Genomic DNA, 19,456 nt, shown 5'->3' with positions numbered 1-19,456 from the left:
GATTTTTTCTCCTACTATCATTTTTACACTCCAAAACGGAACAGTACGGCATTGCTAGTAATCCAGTCAAAATAGACAAAAATAAGTCATAACTTAGCCAAAATTCGCATAGAGCTGAAAATTGCCAGAGACGTTAAATACATCATTATAAATGAAATATCAAAAATCCCCTTCGATCCTACTTCTGCAAAAAATTTTATTCAAGGTCAAAAGTATAAAATTAAGGTTTTTTCCATTTTTCTCGAAAACAGTAAGTATTATCGTGAAAATAGGTCGGACAAAAGTTGTAGATCATACAATTCTCTACAAAAATGGTCTAGTCACTTTTTCTCTTACGACTCACCATTCGTAAGATATCGCGCTTTTAATCATTAGAAAATTCATATTTTACATAATAGCACACATTTCCGCACCACCTATGAGGTAATGTACTTGGCGCATTTTTTTTAACGTGGTTTTCCCAGTAGGTATACTCCACGATCTATTGTAATAAAGAAAGTTTGATCAGATCGTATCCTATTAATTGAAAGAATAGTAATATTGCTAATGATTAAAGTGGAATAGGTTGTTTTTTTCTACATGTCATCATTATATAAGATAATTGTCTAATTCTACTTCAACAATTATTTCTTCGTCTTCATTCTCTTCTTCTTGCAGAATTTCTGTTTGCTGTTCTAAGAAAAGGGATGCATCAATTGTCTCTTCATTAATATCATAAATATCTTCATCTGTTGTATTTGTTTCAATATTGGAGCAAGTCTGACCCTGACAATTGATGCATACTGGCGAACAAAATAATCCTACTTTTTGACAGCCACAATTCTTACTACAATCCGTCTTGCATTTACAAAAAATAGTATTAAGTAGTTTTTCTGGAGCAGGCGGGAGTAAAGTTTGAATTGGCTCCAAATAATTGTCTGTTAATTTCCAACCCCATTCTTCTGGGTCCAGCTCATTGCCTAGCCACACTTGAACTTGATAATACACACGATACAAGTGTTGAAAGGCAGAAGCAGATGTTGGAGGCAGACAAGACAACTGTACTGTTTTATTGTTCCATGCAGATTTTACAAACTTCAAATATCTATATTTGTCTATAGAATCAATTTTTTTTGGAGCACCATACATTGCAAGAAGAAAACGAATTCCATTTGTAACGATGTCGTGTGGAGAAGAGTCAATCTTTGTGAATACTTCTGCGCAATGAATTAAATCATTACGTTTTTCAAACAATTTAAATACTGATGTTTTACCTCTTTCCGGTGACGTATACAAGCTGCATTTTAGTGCATACTAGCTGATGCCCGCAGCTTCGCCCGCGTGGATTGGTCAGATCCCCTGCAGCATCAGGATTAAGGAGTTGGACTCCAAATTTTTTATGAAACAATGTCGCAAAGTTCCTCTATCGATTAAAAAAGAAATGACGCAAATCGGTTCAGAAATCTCGGAGATTTGGGTGTACATAGGTAGAAAAACACAACTCCCTTTTTGAAAGTCGGTTAAAAAAGTAGCCTATGTTACTCTCTGGTCAATTCTCTACTTGTCTGTAAAAATCCCGTCAAAATCGGTTCAGCCGTTCCCCAGATTAGCCTTTTCAAACAGACAGACAGACAGACAGACAAAATTTTAAAAACGTGTGATTCAGTTTTAGTATCGTTCAAATAACCATACCTATGACCTTAATATGCGGTAATTATTTCGAAATTACAGACAGACACTCCAATTTTATTTATTAGTAGTATAGATATATTAGTATAATAATAGATAATAGATGAAGGTTAGAGGAACTACTGATGTTTATTTAGTGATCAATGCAAAGTCTCACTCATTAATAAATTATAATTATTACTTTACTATTTATTTCCTTGTACCGATATAATCGATTAATTCAATATTCGACTTGGCCACATCACTACTTGAGCCAAGTACTATTGAGAATGTTCTATTGAATAGAATCAATCCAAAATAAACTTTATCTTAATGATTTAAGGTTGATTTTGACTAACCGTTCTATTAAATATTAGTAAATTGAAATAAATTAAGATTTATTAGAAAACAATGAAAATCCCACTTACCGATGATACGAAACACCTCCATTTTTAAGATTTTTTCTCCTACTATCATTTTTACACTCCAAAACGGAACAGTACGGCATTGCTAGTAATCCAGTCAAAATAGACAAAAATAAGTCATAACTTAGCCAAAATTCGCATAGAGCTGAAAATTGCCAGAGACGTTAAATACATCATTATAAATGAAATATCAAAAATCCCCTTCGATCCTACTTCTGCAAAAAATTTTATTCAAGGTCAAAAGTATAAAATTAAGGTTTTTTCCATTTTTCTCGAAAACAGTAAGTATTATCGTGAAAATAGGTCGGACAAAAGTTGTAGATCATACAATTCTCTACAAAAATGGTCTAGTCACTTTTTCTCTTACGACTCACCATTCGTAAGATATCGCGCTTTTAATCATTAGAAAATTCATATTTTACATAATAGCACACATTTCCGCACCACCTATGAGGTAATGTACTTGGCGCATTTTTTTTAACGTGGTTTTCCCAGTAGGTATACTCCACGATCTATTGTAATAAAGAAAGTTTGATCAGATCGTATCCTATTAATTGAAAGAATAGTAATATTGCTAATGATTAAAGTGGAATAGGTTGTTTTTTTCTACATGTCATCATTATATAAGATAATTGTCTAATTCTACTTCAACAATTATTTCTTCGTCTTCATTCTCTTCTTCTTGCAGAATTTCTGTTTGCTGTTCTAAGAAAAGGGATGCATCAATTGTCTCTTCATTAATATCATAAATATCTTCATCTGTTGTATTTGTTTCAATATTGGAGCAAGTCTGACCCTGACAATTGATGCATACTGGCGAACAAAATAATCCTACTTTTTGACAGCCACAATTCTTACTACAATCCGTCTTGCATTTACAAAAAATAGTATTAAGTAGTTTTTCTGGAGCAGGCGGGAGTAAAGTTTGAATTGGCTCCAAATAATTGTCTGTTAATTTCCAACCCCATTCTTCTGGGTCCAGCTCATTGCCTAGCCACACTTGAACTTGATAATACACACGATACAAGTGTTGAAAGGCAGAAGCAGATGTTGGAGGCAGACAAGACAACTGTACTGTTTTATTGTTCCATGCAGATTTTACAAACTTCAAATATCTATATTTGTCTATAGAATCAATTTTTTTTGGAGCACCATACATTGCAAGAAGAAAACGAATTCCATTTGTAACGATGTCGTGTGGAGAAGAGTCAATCTTTGTGAATACTTCTGCGCAATGAATTAAATCATTACGTTTTTCAAACAATTTAAATACTGATGTTTTACCTCTTTCCGGTGACGTATACAAGCTGCATTTTAGTGCATACTAGCTGATGCCCGCAGCTTCGCCCGCGTGGATTGGTCAGATCCCCTGCAGCATCAGGATTAAGGAGTTGGACTCCAAATTTTTTATGAAACAATGTCGCAAAGTTCCTCTATCGATTAAAAAAGAAATGACGCAAATCGGTTCAGAAATCTCGGAGATTTCGGTGTACATAGGTAAAAAAACACAACTCCCTTTTTGAAAGTCGGTTAAAAAAGTAGCCTATGTTACGCCCTGGTCAATCCTCTACTTGCCTGTGAAAGTCCCGTCAAAATCGGTTCAGCCGTTCCAAAGATTAGCCTTTTCAAACAGACAGACAGACAGACAGACAGACAGACAGACAGACAGACAAAAATTTTAAAAACGTGTGATTCAGTTATGGTATCGTTCAAATAACCATATGAGCTTAATATGAGGTAGTTATTTCGAAATTACAGACAGACACTCCAATTTTATTTATTAGTATAGATTATGTAAAATATGAATTTTCTAATAATTAAAACCGCGATATCTTACGAATGGTGAGTCGTAAGAGAAAAAGTGACTAGACCATTTTTGTAGAGAATTGTATGATCTACAACTTTTGTCCGACCTATTTTCACGATAATACTTACTGTTTTCGAGAAAAATGGAAAAAACCTTAATTTTATACTTTTGACCTTGAATAAAATTTTTTGCAGAAGTAGGATCGAAGGGGATTTTTGATATTTCATTTATAATGATGTATTTAACATCTCTGGCAATTTTCAGCTCTATGCGAATTTTGGCTAAGTCAAATGTCTATTTTGACTGGACTATAGGGCATTAAGAATTTGTCGCGAGACTACCAACTCCACGCGATGTTAGAACGCGACTGGGATCAGTTAAGCGTAACGACGCTTAAGAGGGCTCTCTCCGTCACTCGTTTCCACTCGTTTCATACAATCGTAGTTCCAATTTCATTTGAATACTAAGCAACCAAAGTCCATGAAATTTTGCAGACATATTCTACAAACAAATATCTATGTCTGTGGTTTTCCAGATTTCTGTTAAAATATTCGGTTTCATAGTTACGCGGTCTTAAAAATTTTCATACAAATCTTTGAGCCCCTGTAATTTTAAAACTACATATTTTTAGAAAAATTTAAAACACCACAGACACAGATATTAGTTTCTAGAATATGTCTGCAAAATTTCATGAACTTTGGTTGCTTAATATTCAAATGCTATGGAATCAAAGACTCTGCGCTTAGTCTCATTGCGTCCTACCTCAGTGATCGTATACAAACTGTATGTGTAAATGATGTGAAGTCATCCGGATCAGCGTCACTAATGGGTGTTCCACAAGGCTCTATCTTAGGTCCCTTCATGTTTTTGGTATATATAAACGATTTACCATATTTCGTCCAAAATAATTGCGATATTGTACTATTTGCTGATGATACGTCTTTGATTTTTAAAGTCGATAGAAATTATAATAATTTTGACGATGTAAATAGAACCATATCGCAGGTTACTCATTGGTTTACTGTTAATAATTTGCTTTTAAATGCAAAGAAAACTAAGTGTGTCGAATTCGCATTGCCCAATACTAAGACGGCAAATGATTTTAATTTAATGGTAAATAATGATATGTTGAAAGTAGAAGAAACTACCGTGTTCCTAGGGATAACTTTAGATGCAAAGCTTCAATGGAACGCCCATATATCAACACTTGCTGGTAAACTCAGCTCTGCTGCTTACGCTGTTAGAAAGATTCGACAGATAACTGATGTGGAAACTGCAAAAATTGTATATTTTGCCTATTTTCACAGTATTATGTCTTACGGAATCTTACTATGGGGTAAAGCGGCAGATATTGGAAAAATTTTCGTATTACAAAAAAGGGCAATACGCGCAATCTATAATTTAAAACCGCGCGATTCCCTACGAGAGAAATTTAAGGAAATAGGTATTCTTACAGTAGCTTCTCAATATATTTACGCTAATATAATTTTTGTACGACAAAACATTCATAGTTACAAAAAAATCGGTGATTTCCACGACCGGCAAACTAGAAACCGTAATAGGCTCGCATATCCTACGCTCCGCCTCAGGAAAGTGGGAAAATCGTTTGTGGGAATGAGTGTAATATTTTATAATAAAATTCCACAATCAATTTTAGACTTGCCTTTACACAAGTTTAAAAAATCTATTAAAAGTATGCTCCTGAAAAAAGCTTATTATACAATCGAAGATTATGTAAATGACAAAAAAGCTTGGATTTGATTCGCTCCAGCAATATACGGCGCTGCAATTGCTTGTATACAGTATGGCATATTATTGTAAATTGTACATTTGAAAAGAGCAACCGCCGAGTTTCTTGCTGGTTCTTCTCGGTAGGAACAGCATTCCGAACCAGTGGTAGATTATTTTGACGATTCAAAAGCACTTGTAAAAGTTTAATTGAATAAAAATAATTTGAATTTGAATTTGAATTTGAAATGAAATTGGAACTACGATTGTATGAAACGAGTGGAAACGAGTGACGGAGAGAGCCCTGTTAATTGTAGCACGCGTGCCACGCCTACTTAGCACTTCCACTGTTTTTTCTAGTCCGTGCGTGATTCAAACACGCTTCCTATCGCGTTCTCATTTGGCACGTAAACCTGGGCAAGCGTGCGAAGGAGATAGCTGCGCCGCAAAAATATTGTTATTTTAATGACAAATTAGATAAATTACGCAAGATTTTGAGCTTATTTCCATCTTATTTCACTATTATATCGTAGCATAAATGTAAATAAAGTATTTTCTTACCGAAAATCGAAAATATGATATTCCATCTTTTTTTCCATTTCTACCCGACTACGGCAAAGCCGAAAGGAAGGGTTATGATTTTAACAGTCTATGTATGCAAATGTATGTATGTATATATGTATGTTTGTATCCAGATTCTGTGTGTTCCACCGTAGCGCCTAAACTACTGGGCCGATTTTGATGTATGAGGTGTCAATCGATTCTTTGTAATGGCCCGGGTGACGACGGAAGAAATACGCTGTCGGCAACGCATGACCACGGCCTTTGTGTTGAATCTCAATCAAGACGATGATAGCACTAAGCACACTCTTGTTTCTTTCTTTTTAGTTCATTTTACTTGTACCAAGTCGGGTTCAAGTTGTCTCATTTTTTCCGTAGTCGGGTTATAGTTTTTTCAACTTTTTTTTTGTGGTTTGATTTTTGCACTTTTTCACGGAGCAAGTCGGCATGGTTCCACCATAACGACTCATGCGCAACTGCGGTCCAATTGTGCTAAATCTCTAGAGTGAGCACAATTTAACCGTGCCATTTTTAGCGTTCCGTAGCCAAATGGCAAAAAACGGAACCCTTATAGATTCGTCATGTTTGTCTGTCTGTCTGTCTGTCCGTCCGTATGTCACAGCCACTTTTCTCCGAAACTATAAGAGCTATACTCTTGAAACTTGGTAAGTAGATGTATTCTGTGAACCGCACTAACATTTTCACACAAAAATAGAAAAAAAAAACAATAAATTTTGGGTAAACATACTAAGAACTGAAACTCAAAATATTTTTTTCATCAAACCCATACGTTTGGGGTATCTATGGATAAGTCTTCAAAAATGATATTGAAGTTTCTATTATCATTTTTTTCTTAACTGAATAGTTTGCGCGAGAGACACTTCCAAAGTGGTAAAATGTGTGCCCCCCCCCACCCCTCTAACTTTTAAAATAAGAGACTGATAAAACTAAAAAAAATATATGACGTACACTAGCAGATGCCCGCGACTTCGCCCGCGCGGATTTAGGTTTTTAGAAATCCCGTGGGAACTCTTTGATTTTCCGGGATAAAAAGTAGCCTATGTGCTAATCCAGGATATTATCTATCTCCATTCCAAATTTTAGCCAAATCCGTCCAGTAGTTTTTGCGTGAAGGAGTAACAAACATACACACACACATACACACACCCACACACACACACATACAAACTTTCGCCTTTATAATATTAGTGTGAAGTGTGAAGTGTGATAGTGTGATAAGTGTGATAGTGTGATGTGATTAGTGTGATGCAAGCATCTGAAATCATAACTTGAGGGCCTCAGAAAGGAAGGAGTAGGAAGGTTTTATTAACAGGTTTGTCTTGGATTACAAAATAATGGCCGCGATGCCAGTAGTAGCAGCAATATTTATATTTACACTGTTCAAGTCAATGATATTAGAACAAGTGTAAATAAAAAATTTATAACACCCCCGACAAGTGAAGGTTACAGTAACTAGAAAAGAGCTGATAACTTTCAAACGGCTGAACCGATTTTCTTGGATTATAGCTAAGAACACTCTCGATCAAGCCACCTTTCAAACAAAAAAAAAACTAAATTAAAATCGGTTCATTAGTTCAGGAACTACCTACGATGGCACAGACAGATACACAGATACACACGTCAAACTTATAACACCCCTCTTTTTGGGTCGGGGGTTAATAAAAAGAGGTAGATAGGTTACTTATGCTTATATCAAATTCGATGTTTACAAATGGCACGCTGCGTCAACGCCGAAAGACTCAACACACACGAACGCATAGATAGTATTTTGACGTCACATAACAGAGAGTAAAGGACGGTGAACTAATAACCTCAGCTTCAGTTGTGCACGAAAAAGAGACGGTTATATTTTGCACTACCTCGTCCTGCACAGAAGAGTGGGAGAAGGACGGATATATGCCTAATAATGCGAGCGTAAAAGAGACGGGACGTGGAAGTAAACTAGAAACTCCAAAGAATAAAAAAACAGTGCAGTCATTTCGGCTAATGCCGATTTATGCCTACACTGTAGTTGTATCTATACTAATAAATAAAATTGGAGTGTCTGTCTGTAATTTTGAAATAACTACCGCATACTAAGGTCATATGGTTATTTGAACGATACCATAACTGAATCACACGTTTTTAAATTTTTTGTCTGTCTGTCTGTCTGTCCGTCTGTTTGAAAAGGCTAATCTTTGGAACGGCTGAACCGATTTTGACGGGATTTTCACAGACAAGTGGAGGATTGGCCAGGGAGTAACCTAGGCTACTTTTAAACTTTTAGGTTAGTGCGAATTTGCGCAGTATTGCTGGATATTTTTGTCGCAAAGATTTTATGCTACGCTTTTTACAAACTATTCTATTCAATAAACTAAGAGTTTCTTTATTTAGATTTAATTCTGCAAATTGATCTTCAGATATTTTTTTCTTTTTTTTTTAGATGATTTAAAATATCACTCATGTTGGCGATTTTTTTTTTCAATCTTTTGTTTTGTTTTTTTAGATTTCTATTTTTATTTGTGAACTTTTGTTTTTCAAGAGCAAGTTTTCTAACGCATTTTTTTTGTGCCGATTTACAAGGCGTGTCCAAAATAGACTCCAAATCAGATGCCTTGTCTTCAGCGAGACTGCTTGGACTGGCGGGAGTGGATTGCGAAGCGTTGGGTTCCTGCAACATATTTAAAATGATTAATGCATAAGATAAATAAGCAGTTATTCGAAGTTGTTTTGAGATCAGGAATGTTACTGTTCAAGGAAAAAATACCTGCAGGACAGGAAGAGCTGACTTTTTCAATAAGATAAATCCTTTGCCAGAAGTATATTTATCCTCATCCTTAAAATGGTTTGAACATATTTTACTTGCACTGGTTGGCTGCCAGCTGCTTTCTCTTCTTTGCTTACGCACAATATCCATCCATCGAATACGCCGTCGCTCATTTAATGGAAATCTAGAAAAAATACTTAGTTACTTTTATACGTATGTACTACCTCGTAACGCTACAAACAAATTAAACTTATGATTAATTTTCATAATTTATGCAGCAGTGATAGCCAATTGGTAAGACTTCTGCCTCTCGGAAAGGGGACGGCGGAAAGAATCTCGCGCAAGCACCTCTGACTTTTCAGAGCTGTGCGCGTTTGTAGAAACTGAATTTCACTTGCTTAACGGTGAAGGATAACGTCGTGAGGAAACATGCGTTCTGCTGAGAGTTAGTTCACCATTACGATCTCAAAGTTGTGCCCACCAATCCGCACTTGGCCATCTTGGTAGGCTTTAGCCAAAATCCCCTCATTGTATGAAGGCACCCAGCAGTGGCCGTAAAAAGATGTTAGACCATAGTTAATTTATCCTTCCCTAAAACAGGAAATACGCACTCTATTTGAATTGTCAATACTCAGAAACCTTCTGTTTATTTTATATTCTTTGATCGGAAACTTTAAATACGTACAATGATAACTTATTACATGAGCAGAAGACAGCCGCGTACTTATGGTATGTGACATAAGGTCGAAATTGCAATGAGTTGTATTCTACACGAACGCGCAGAGTTTGTAATTGTTAAATATGTGAAAAATACGTAATAATTATAAGAAAATGTTTTACTTACGAATGAAATGTGATTCCTTGACATTTGGAAACCTTGCTTGTGTAGTTTGTGCAGTATCTCATCACACACGACGGCATTTTCGATTGTTTTGGGAGACAAAAACAAAATACACATCACTTTCAACGACGCACGTTGTGACTGCGCGACGACAGCGCGGCGACTGAGCTCAGTTTTGCTAATTAGCTTAGTTTTAACGTGCCACTTGCAGTCCGCGTATAACTTATCTACCTGATCTACCTCTTTTCTTCTAATATCATTGGTTCAATTCAAGTCATCTGGATTTTCTGATTTTATTAACCCCTGACCCAAAAAGAGGGGTGTTATAAGTTTGACGTGTGTATCTGTGTGTCTGTGTATCTGTCTGTGGCATCGTAGCGCCTAAACGAATGAACCGATTTTAATTTACTTTTTTTTGTTTGAAAGGTGGCTTGATCAAGAGTGTTCTTAGCTATAATCCAAAAAAAATGGTTCAGCCGTTTAAGAGTTATCAGCTCTTTTCTAGTTATCTTGTAGAAAAGAAGGTTAGATAACCGTTAGGTTCATAATATTATGTCAATTGACATGACATAATATTACATGACATGTTGTGCCGACCCCACGTAGCATGGGATAAGGGCTGGAAGACGATTTCTTTACACATATTACACTCAGATTGAGTGCACACTTAATATGAGTCTCCTGCAAACTTGACGGTAAACTTTATCGTGTACTAGCTGACGCCCGCGACTTCGTCCGCGTGAATTTAGGTTTTTTGAATTCCCGTGGGAACTCTTTGATTTTCCGGGATAAAAAGTAGCCTATGTGCTAATCCAGGATATTATCTATCTCCGTTCTGCGTTTCAGCCAAATCCGTCCAGTGTTTTTGCGTGAAGGAGTAACAAACATACACACACACATACACACAAACTTTCGCCTTTATAATATTACTAGCCGATGCCCGCGACTTCGCCCGCGTGAATTTAGGTTTTTTGAATTCCCGTGGGAACTCTTTGATTTTCCGGGATAAAAAGTAGCCTATGTGCTAATCCAGGATATTATCTATCTCCATTCCTTTCACCCAAATCCGTCCAGTAGTTTTTGCGTGAAGGAGTAACAAACATACACACACATACACACAAACTTTCGCCATTATAATATTATATAGTGTGACATGGCCCGCGTAGCATTTTTAAAATTAAAACTCGTGGCAAGTAAAGCTGGTGGTTTCGGGTGTATACTTTTTTTAGGGTTCCGTACCTCAAAAGGAAAAACGGATCCCTTATAGGATCACTTCGTTGTCTGTCGAAAAAATACCCGAATACGGAACCCTCGGTGCGCGAGTCTCGACTCGCACTTGCCGGTTTTTTGAAGTCGGTTGAAAACAAGCCGGGCTGGTGGCTTCAGGTGTTCTAAACTCACTTCTGGATTCCTGGAAAGGAAACCACGGAACCAATCTTTCCCCGCAGCATTGTTGATCGCTCAACTACCTGGATACCTTTTTTTCGAGTCCGCAAAAAAAGCAATCTCTATTTCCTCACTCTCTTAGCCCGATGGGACGGGAATCCGACACGACCGGAGACAGAACTGGCACTGGACGGACGGTTTTACGTCCTCACGCTATACTAGAGTAAGTAACTATAAATTATTATACAGGCTGTAACCAGAACGCTAGCAAAAATAACAGGCTGATGATTCCAGATTCCTGGAAAGGAAACCACGGACTCACTTCTGGATTCCTGGAAAGGAAGCCACGGAACCAATCTTTCCCCGCAGTATTGTTGATCGCCCAACTGGTCGGATACCTTTTTTGTTTCGCGTGTGCAAATTGATAAGCCAATTGCAACGCTTTCTTTCTATTCAGACCGCGCTTTTTACTGCACGAAACAAAATATTTAACTAGGACTTTTTCTTCGGAAACTGTAAACACTTGTGCCTCCTTGTATTGGCTATGTTTGTCTTTGAATTTCTGTAGTTTTTGCTCGTTCAACACATAACGTCTTAGCGTATGTCTGTCTATTCCGTACTTGATGGATATTTGTCTTGTAGATGCACCTTGCTTTACTTCGCGTACGGCGTTCTCTAGTTCGGTCTTAGTATATTTTTTTCTTTGTGTTTTTACAGCGGGCTTGTATTGGAATGGCATTTTCCTGTAACCACAATGAAAAAAATAAGACCCTAATCCTAATCAAAATCCTAATAAGCGTGAAAGTGTGGATGTTTGGATGTTTGTTACTCAATCACGCAAAAACTACTGGACGGATTTGGCTGAAATTTAGAATGGAGATAGATTATACCCTGGAACTTTTCATCCCGGAAAATTAAAAAGTGCCCGCGGGATTTTGAAAAACGTAAATCCACGCAGACGAAGTCGCGGGTATCAGCTACTTAATAATAAAAATAAACTAGACAAATGCGGCAACTCGCATATTGAGTGTTCTGAATATCTTTAACAGGGCTCTCTCCGACACTTACTTCATACAATCGTAGTCCCAATTTCATTTGAATATTAAGCAACCAAAGTCCATGAAATTTTGCAGACATATTCTAGAAACTAATATCTGTGCCTGTGGTGTTTTAGATTTTTCTAAAAATATGTAGTTTCTAATTACAAGGGCTCAAAGATTTGTATGTGAATTTTTAAGACCGCGTAACTTTGAAACCGAATATTTTAACGGAAATCTGGAAAACCACAGGCATAGATATTAAGTTCCCGGAACGTTTCTACTGAATTCCATTGAGTATGATTGGTTAGTATTCAAATGAGAGACGAACTACGTTTGTATGGAGCAACCACTCTATGTGACAATTCCACCAACTTCGAGTGACTTTTAGTCGAGAAATAAATTGAGCGTAATAACAGTTTTTGTATGGAAAACCTGCTAAAATATCAATCTCTCGTATAAGACTTATTTTACGTTGGTATCGCCCCTTAATTGATTAAAACTGACATTACATATTACCACATATTATTAACACCACAAAGGGAGACATGAACAACTGAGCAAGTCTCCCGTATGCGCCATGGTGCAAGTCTCCCGCAGAACTACTTTGACATTAAACTGTCACAGAAAAAACATTGCATCACCACACTAATCACACTAATATTACAAAGGCGGAAGTTTGTATGTGTGTGTGTATGTTTGTTACTCCTTCACGCAAAAACTACTGGACGGATTTGGCTGAAATTTGGAATGGAGATAGATAATATCCTGGATTAGCACATAGGCTACTTTTTATCCCGGAAAACCAAAGAGTTCCCACGGGATTTCGAAAAACCTAAATCCACGCGGACGAAGTCGCGGGCGTCAGCTAGTAGCGAAATAATACTTACTTAGTTACTACTTAGCAATATAAGACTTAGCAAACTAATATTTAGGCAACACTTTTAAGTAATAACTTAGGTACAATACATACCTCAATAAACACAGTCGTAATCTCAAAACTACTAAGATCAATTAAAACTTACTCCGCAGTAACAAAACACGTTTAACAACTTGAAAAGTTACAACTAAACAAACCAGTCATCGATCGAGCCAAAATGGCGGCACGCTTGTTATTGACCTTCCGCCCGCGGCCAATGACCGTTTTGACGTTTCATTGGCGCGAATTTTGAAAGTTCCTCCACCTGGGCAAGTCTCCCGGACTTCTCTTATTTCTTGTAATAATTATAATATAAATAATAATTATCTTGTAATAGATATAATTTATTGTCTATAGATGTGTTTTTGTATAAAGATGTTAATAACACATATAAACTACCTTTAAATAAATAAATAAATAAAAAATTAAACAAGATAAAGTCGAAAACTAAAACTCGACTGCGATCTTCTTAATAAACGCTGAAATATTATAGTTAATTTTTTTTTCTGTCGCTTGGTATATTTTAATGTTGTAATAGGTACGTTTATATTTATGAACTCAGAATTTTTTCCTCTTTCATTTTACATCCCACTCGATACAATAACAAAAAAAATTTTGGAGAGCCCCAATTTTTTCATGTAACATCCGTTAGGTCATTTTTTTCGTATAAAATGTAGCGTATATTACCCGGACCTTAACGACGAATCGACACCTCATTCATCAAAATCAGCCCAACTTAGTTTAGGCGCTACGGTGGAACACACAGAATCTGGATATAAACATACATAGACTGCTAAAATCATAACCCTTCCTTTTGGTTTTGCCGCAGTCGGGTAAAAAGCCTTTAATTTCTTAGATTTTCAATCAATAAAACAAGAAATTTGAAAAACGCAACGACTTTATACTTTATATACCATGTCAGGGTACAAGTGTAAATTATTTACAAGTTAGGGAAACTATATGTACTTATAAGTATGGACTTCGTCTGTGCCGGCGCCCGCCGACATACACGCCGCGCCCCTTTAGAGCGCTTCTCAGTCAGTTCCACCACCAATAAACACCAGCAGAACACAAAAACCGGCCACTTCTAACAAAAAAAAAAAACACTCCAAAAAAGCACCGCACGCGCGCCATCAAACCCCACCACAGACGAAGTCCCCCTCAAATTCATTCCTCAGATAAAAGTTATTTGACGATTGAAAAACCGGCCAAGTGCGAGTCAGACTCGCGCACCGAGGGCTCCGTACTCGGGTATTTTTCCACGATAAATCAACGTAAACGTAAACCCTCAGTAAGAGTCAAACTGCTAGCAAAAGGGATACTTAATAATATTTTGTTTCTGGGATAAAGACGATTGAAAAAGAAACGTAAACCTTCAGTAAGAGTCTGGGTTTTTATTCTAAGGTAAGAGTGTAATAAAAACAACTTTTGACTAAATAAATAAATAAATTAACTTTTATTTCAGGCCATTAGACACATAATTGTGTTAGTATGACAAATCACTTAAACTATGTTAGAAGGTACTTATTTCTAGCTTAACAACTTACATTACTTTATTATTAATTTACTTAATTATTACAAATTATTACAAAATAAAATTAAATGTAGTAATCTCCTCAATCGGATATCTTTGTCTATTCCGCGTAGGAACACCCGTAGCTGTATATCCTCTAAAATCTTCTATATACCTTTCGTTAAATCACATCTCGGGAACCAAGCCCCAATTATACGTATGTGTGCTAAATATAATGAGCTATCTAAAACGATACCTGGCATCGCCATATTCCATGACTCGGCTATTGCCTTCAAAAAAAAAGCTCACCGATCATATTTTATCCAAAAGCTAACTGTCTGTATTTTTTTCGTACTTAACCTTTGTTTTATATAGCCATAGTCATTTTATTTTTATTTTTTATAATGTAATTATGTTCCATATACCTATTATTTAAGTACTTGTATGTATCTATTATATCTGTTAAGTCTGTTGTAATATTATAAAGTTTACCTGTTATACTATATAAATGTTGTGGACGCTAGTTATTGATATACATATCGGTCATGTAATAGTTTGTAAGTTAGTATATATAAAATGTTAAATAACTAATTCTATAACTAAAACTATAACTAAAAAGCCCGAGGGAGCCTCTTGGCGCCTATGTGCGCACCCCCCCAGCACCTCCAGAGAGGACTATCTAGTTTCCTGGCCAATGCGCTGAGAAGAGTGTTGGTACTACTCATTAGCCTGCGCATCATGGACGCGGCACATGATCGCGTAAAATCATCCACGCGAGCATCCGCAAACATTGCCGACGCACTGCAGTGTCGAGGCTTCCTCAACACCGCTCTCAGCACATTAGACACAGACTAAACAGCCTGGTGCAATTTAAAAAAATCAAGTAAATAGGTACTTACCCTTTCCGGGGACGCTATTTCGGTGACTTTGGGCTTATCTTTTCCTTCTTTGGGCGAAAGAGGAGTTCGTGGTAGGTTAATCTGAAATTCATAATATTCAATAGTACCTACCTACTATATTTGTAAAATAAAAAAACCGGCAAATGCGAGTCAGACTCGCGCACCGAGGGTACTCCGAGGGTACTCGGGTATTTTCTCGACATTTTACACGATAAATCAAAAACTATCATGCACAAAATAAATGAAAATCTGTTTTAGAATATACAGGTAAAGCCCTTTCATTTGATACCCAACTTGGTATAATCTTTCTTTGAAAATTTAAACACATTTTAATTTTTTTTATGTGATGTAACCACAAATTCATGGTTTTCGGATTTATTCCTATACTTGTGCTATAAGACCTACCTACGTGCCAAATTTCATGATTCTAGATCAACGGGAAGTACTTTATAGGTTTTCTTGACAGACACGACAGACGGACAGACAGACAACGAAGTGATCCTATAAGGGTTCCATTTTCCTTTAGAGGTACGGAACCCTAATCTTCGGACTTCAGAGGACATACCAAAATAGGCAAATTCAAAGTTGGAAGAGCAGTCTTCTTTAGTTTTCTCCGATTCTTCATATTTTGAAAACAATCTTCCGTGAAATGTCTGGAGCATATAATGCTATATTTGTTAGGAAACCATTTTTCTCCCCGACAAGTTGCGTTAATCCATTTTTCTTTATATTCAGAATTTCGTGGAAACCTAAAATAAATTGTTTAAATAAAAACCGGCCAAGTGCGAGTTAGACTCAAGCACTGAGCGTACCGTACTCGAGTATTTTTCCTACATTTTGCACGATAAATCAAAAAATATTATACATAAAAATAAATAAAAACCTGTTTTAGAATGTACAGGTACAGCCCTTTCATATGATACCTCACTTGCTATAGTTATCTTACTTTGAAAATTGAAACAGGTTTTAATTTTTCTTAAATGATTTTTTTTATTCAGATTTTTTTTTGGGATCATTTAATCACTATTTGATTATGCCAGATCCATAATACCCTAACAAAACTACGATCTATCTTAATACAATTAAATTCTTAAGATTCTATAATTCTTATAATTAATATGTAACCACAAATTCGCAGCTTTCTTTATTCCTGTACTTGTGCTATGAGACCTACCGACCTGCCAAATTTTTTTTGGTCAACGGGAAGTACCCTATAGGTTTCTTGACAGACGACGGACAGACAGACAACGAAGTGATCTTATAAGGGTTCCGTTTTTCCTTTTGAGGTAGGAAACCCTAAATATATACATAATATTATTACCGTGGCTGTGTTCTGTGATCACAAAACAGGTTTCAAATAAAAGAGATAGCCTAATACAAAAATCTTAATGTGAGAAAGGGACTTTTCAAATAGACATCAACAACGCGTCACTGTTGTAGCTTTGATACGTCCATTATAATTTGAACTCTGCTAGACTGGTCGAAAACAAAATTATTTCACTTACCTGTGGAATGTTATGCCATCATTTTTGTAATTATATGTTTTGGATGACTTCCTACACCAATTTACAGCACAAGAGGCCATTGTTGTGCACTTTAGTGAGATTTTTTTCTTACGAATGAGTCGCTAAAAACCGAAAATACCGGAGTAACGCACGGGTCTAATTGTTGGTGATCACTGGCGTATGTGCTTCGAGCAGCCGGGTTTTATTCTAGAGAATTCACGAATGCTCGGTGCGTTTAGTTTACCTTGTATGAGCTGTCTATTAGGAGGTGGTCTGTGATTATACATAATATTACAGTGGCCGTGTTCTGTGATCACAAAACAGGTTTCAAATAAAAGAGATAGCCTAATACAAAAATCTTAATGTGAGAAAGGGACTTTTCAAATAGACATCAACAACGCGTCACTGTTGTAGCTTTGATACGTCCATTATAATTTGAACTCTGTTAGACTGGTCAAAAACAAATTATTTCACTTACCTGTGGAATGTTGTGCCATCATTTTTGTAATTAGATGTTTTGGATGACTTTCCACACCATTTTACAGCACAAGAGGACATTTTTGTGCACTTTAGTGAGATTTTTTTCTTACGAATGAGTCGCTAAAAACCGAAAATACCGGAGTAACGCACGGGTCTAATTGTTGATGATCACTGGCGTATGTGCTTCGAGCAGCCGGGTTTTATTCTAGAGAATTCACGAATGCTCGGTGCGTTTAGTTTACCTTGTATGAGCTGTCTATTAGGAGGAGGTGGTCTGTGGCCCTTTCATATGATACCTCACTTGGTATAGTTATCTTACTTTGAAAATTGAATTAAATTTCTTAAATGATTTTTTTTATTCAGATTTTTTTTGGGATCATTTAATCACTATTTGATTATGCCAGCCCTACCTACCTGCCTTTTTCGTCAACGGGAAGTACCCTATAGGTTTCTTGACAGGAGTAACGCGCGGGTCTAATTGTTGGTGATCACTGGCGCATGTGATTCGAGCAGCCGGGTTTTATTTTAGCGATATAACTGATGCTCGGTAGTCTATGGTCTGTGCTTGTACAGCAGTGTTGCCAACTCGAATTTTTAAAAAGACGTAGATTTATTAAAAATTTCGGATGAAAAGTTCGTAGATCTACGTACTTTTATCTGAGTAAAATGAAGGGAGTAGGGTAGTTATCTTATAGTAAAATTTACAAAGGTACACAAATATATTAAAATAGAAATAAGTATACATATATGATAAAATGACGTACGCGCTTAGGCGCCAAAAAACTAGTAACTAAATAAAACGAGTGTTTTGTTAAGGTGGAAGCGACGGGCCTGCCCGCGAAATTCAAATTAAATTAAATTATAGGTTATACTAATTTATAGACTAATTTATAGGTTATAGTCGATACTAGAGCTAATTTCTTAAACTGGACTCTTTAAAAGATTTTTATGTAAGCCTGTGAGGATAATACTGCCACTAAAATGCCATAAGCCTAGGCAGGCCGGTCGCTTCGCCCTTAAACCAAATGATTAGTAGGTACTATTTCTCCATCTATTCGAAAGAAAAAACGTATATTTTTTGAAGCTGTGCATGGATGTATGTACCTACGAACTAACTGATAATAATAATTCTTTAAAGGTCTTTGGAGCGGCTAAGTGACATTTCTGATACAACCTATGTCGGGAACCCCCCTAACTTCTACTTCATCTGCTTCGCCTTTTATTTCTCTTTATATGAACCATACTATTCGTCAGAAGTGAGAGGGGTTACCGAATTCGTACATATTATAGGAGTCACGCTCACCTTTATCTGTTTCTTTGTAGGTCGGTCGTTCACTGTCGACCCCCGTACGTCCTTTCTATTCCTTGCATCGTTCAGACTGTTCCAACTCGTCTCTCAGTGACCTGTAGGGTTACACAAACTATGATTTCACCGTAGGTGAAATCTCTAAGACCTAGACCATGGGGCAATTCTCTATCTTGGTATCTATAGGTTAGGAATGTGTGCATCTCTCTTCCACCCAGCGATTGGGACCCTCCAATATATATTCTATTCACTGGTCTAAAGGTTACTTCGGCTGGCCATGGTTCCTCGGAACCACAGCCGGTTGACCGAATGCCCGGCAGACCTCGCGCTACTGAACGAGTCCAACCCCCTCTGTCCACCTTGCCTGTACCGTCCTTCTCATAGCGCGTGCTGTATACTCTAGGCTTCCGGGTCCTGGGTGCATGGAGTGCCTGATCGCCCTCTCGCTACTGGGAGAGAGCAACCCTCCGCATGCCTCGCCTAGCCTGTCGTCTTTGCCGATACTCTAGGCTTCCGGGTCCTGGGTGCATGGAGTGCCCGATCGCCCTCTCGCTACTGGGAGAGAGCAACCCTCCGCATGCCTCGCCTAGCCTGTCGTCTTTGCCGATACTCTAGGCTTCCGGGTCCTGGGTGCA

At 37.0% G+C, this 19,456-nt stretch overlaps 1 protein-coding gene across 3 annotated transcripts in view; it reads right to left on the bottom strand.

Annotated features, from left to right (window-relative positions):
* LOC123879742 overlaps nucleotides 1-17,685 on the bottom strand; it is a 48,399-nt gene extending 30,714 nt beyond the window's left edge. The window contains exons 1-3 of one of the 3 annotated variants that reach the window (XM_045927648.1): nucleotides 17,514-17,685; nucleotides 16,096-16,279; nucleotides 15,531-15,611 (exon numbers count right to left, since the gene is read on the bottom strand). In XM_045927648.1, the coding sequence (XP_045783604.1) occupies nucleotides 15,531-15,611; nucleotides 16,096-16,279; nucleotides 17,514-17,593 (345 nt within the window). In that variant the 5' untranslated portion in view covers nucleotides 17,594-17,685. Of the gene's footprint in view, nucleotides 1-8,782; nucleotides 8,840-8,935; nucleotides 9,120-9,779; nucleotides 10,037-15,530; nucleotides 15,612-16,095; nucleotides 16,280-17,035; nucleotides 17,328-17,513 lie in introns of those variants that run through there. The other 2 variants (XM_045927649.1, XM_045927650.1) reach the window with 2 other exon arrangements.
* Nucleotides 17,686-19,456: the final 1,771 nt, after the last annotated feature.

Source organism: Maniola jurtina, chromosome 28, assembly GCF_905333055.1.
Source record: "Maniola jurtina chromosome 28, ilManJurt1.1, whole genome shotgun sequence".
Taxonomy (NCBI): Eukaryota; Metazoa; Arthropoda; class Insecta; order Lepidoptera; family Nymphalidae; genus Maniola; species Maniola jurtina.
Note: the sequence above shows the minus strand (reverse complement) of the source record. Positions and strands in the feature narration are given on the sequence as shown.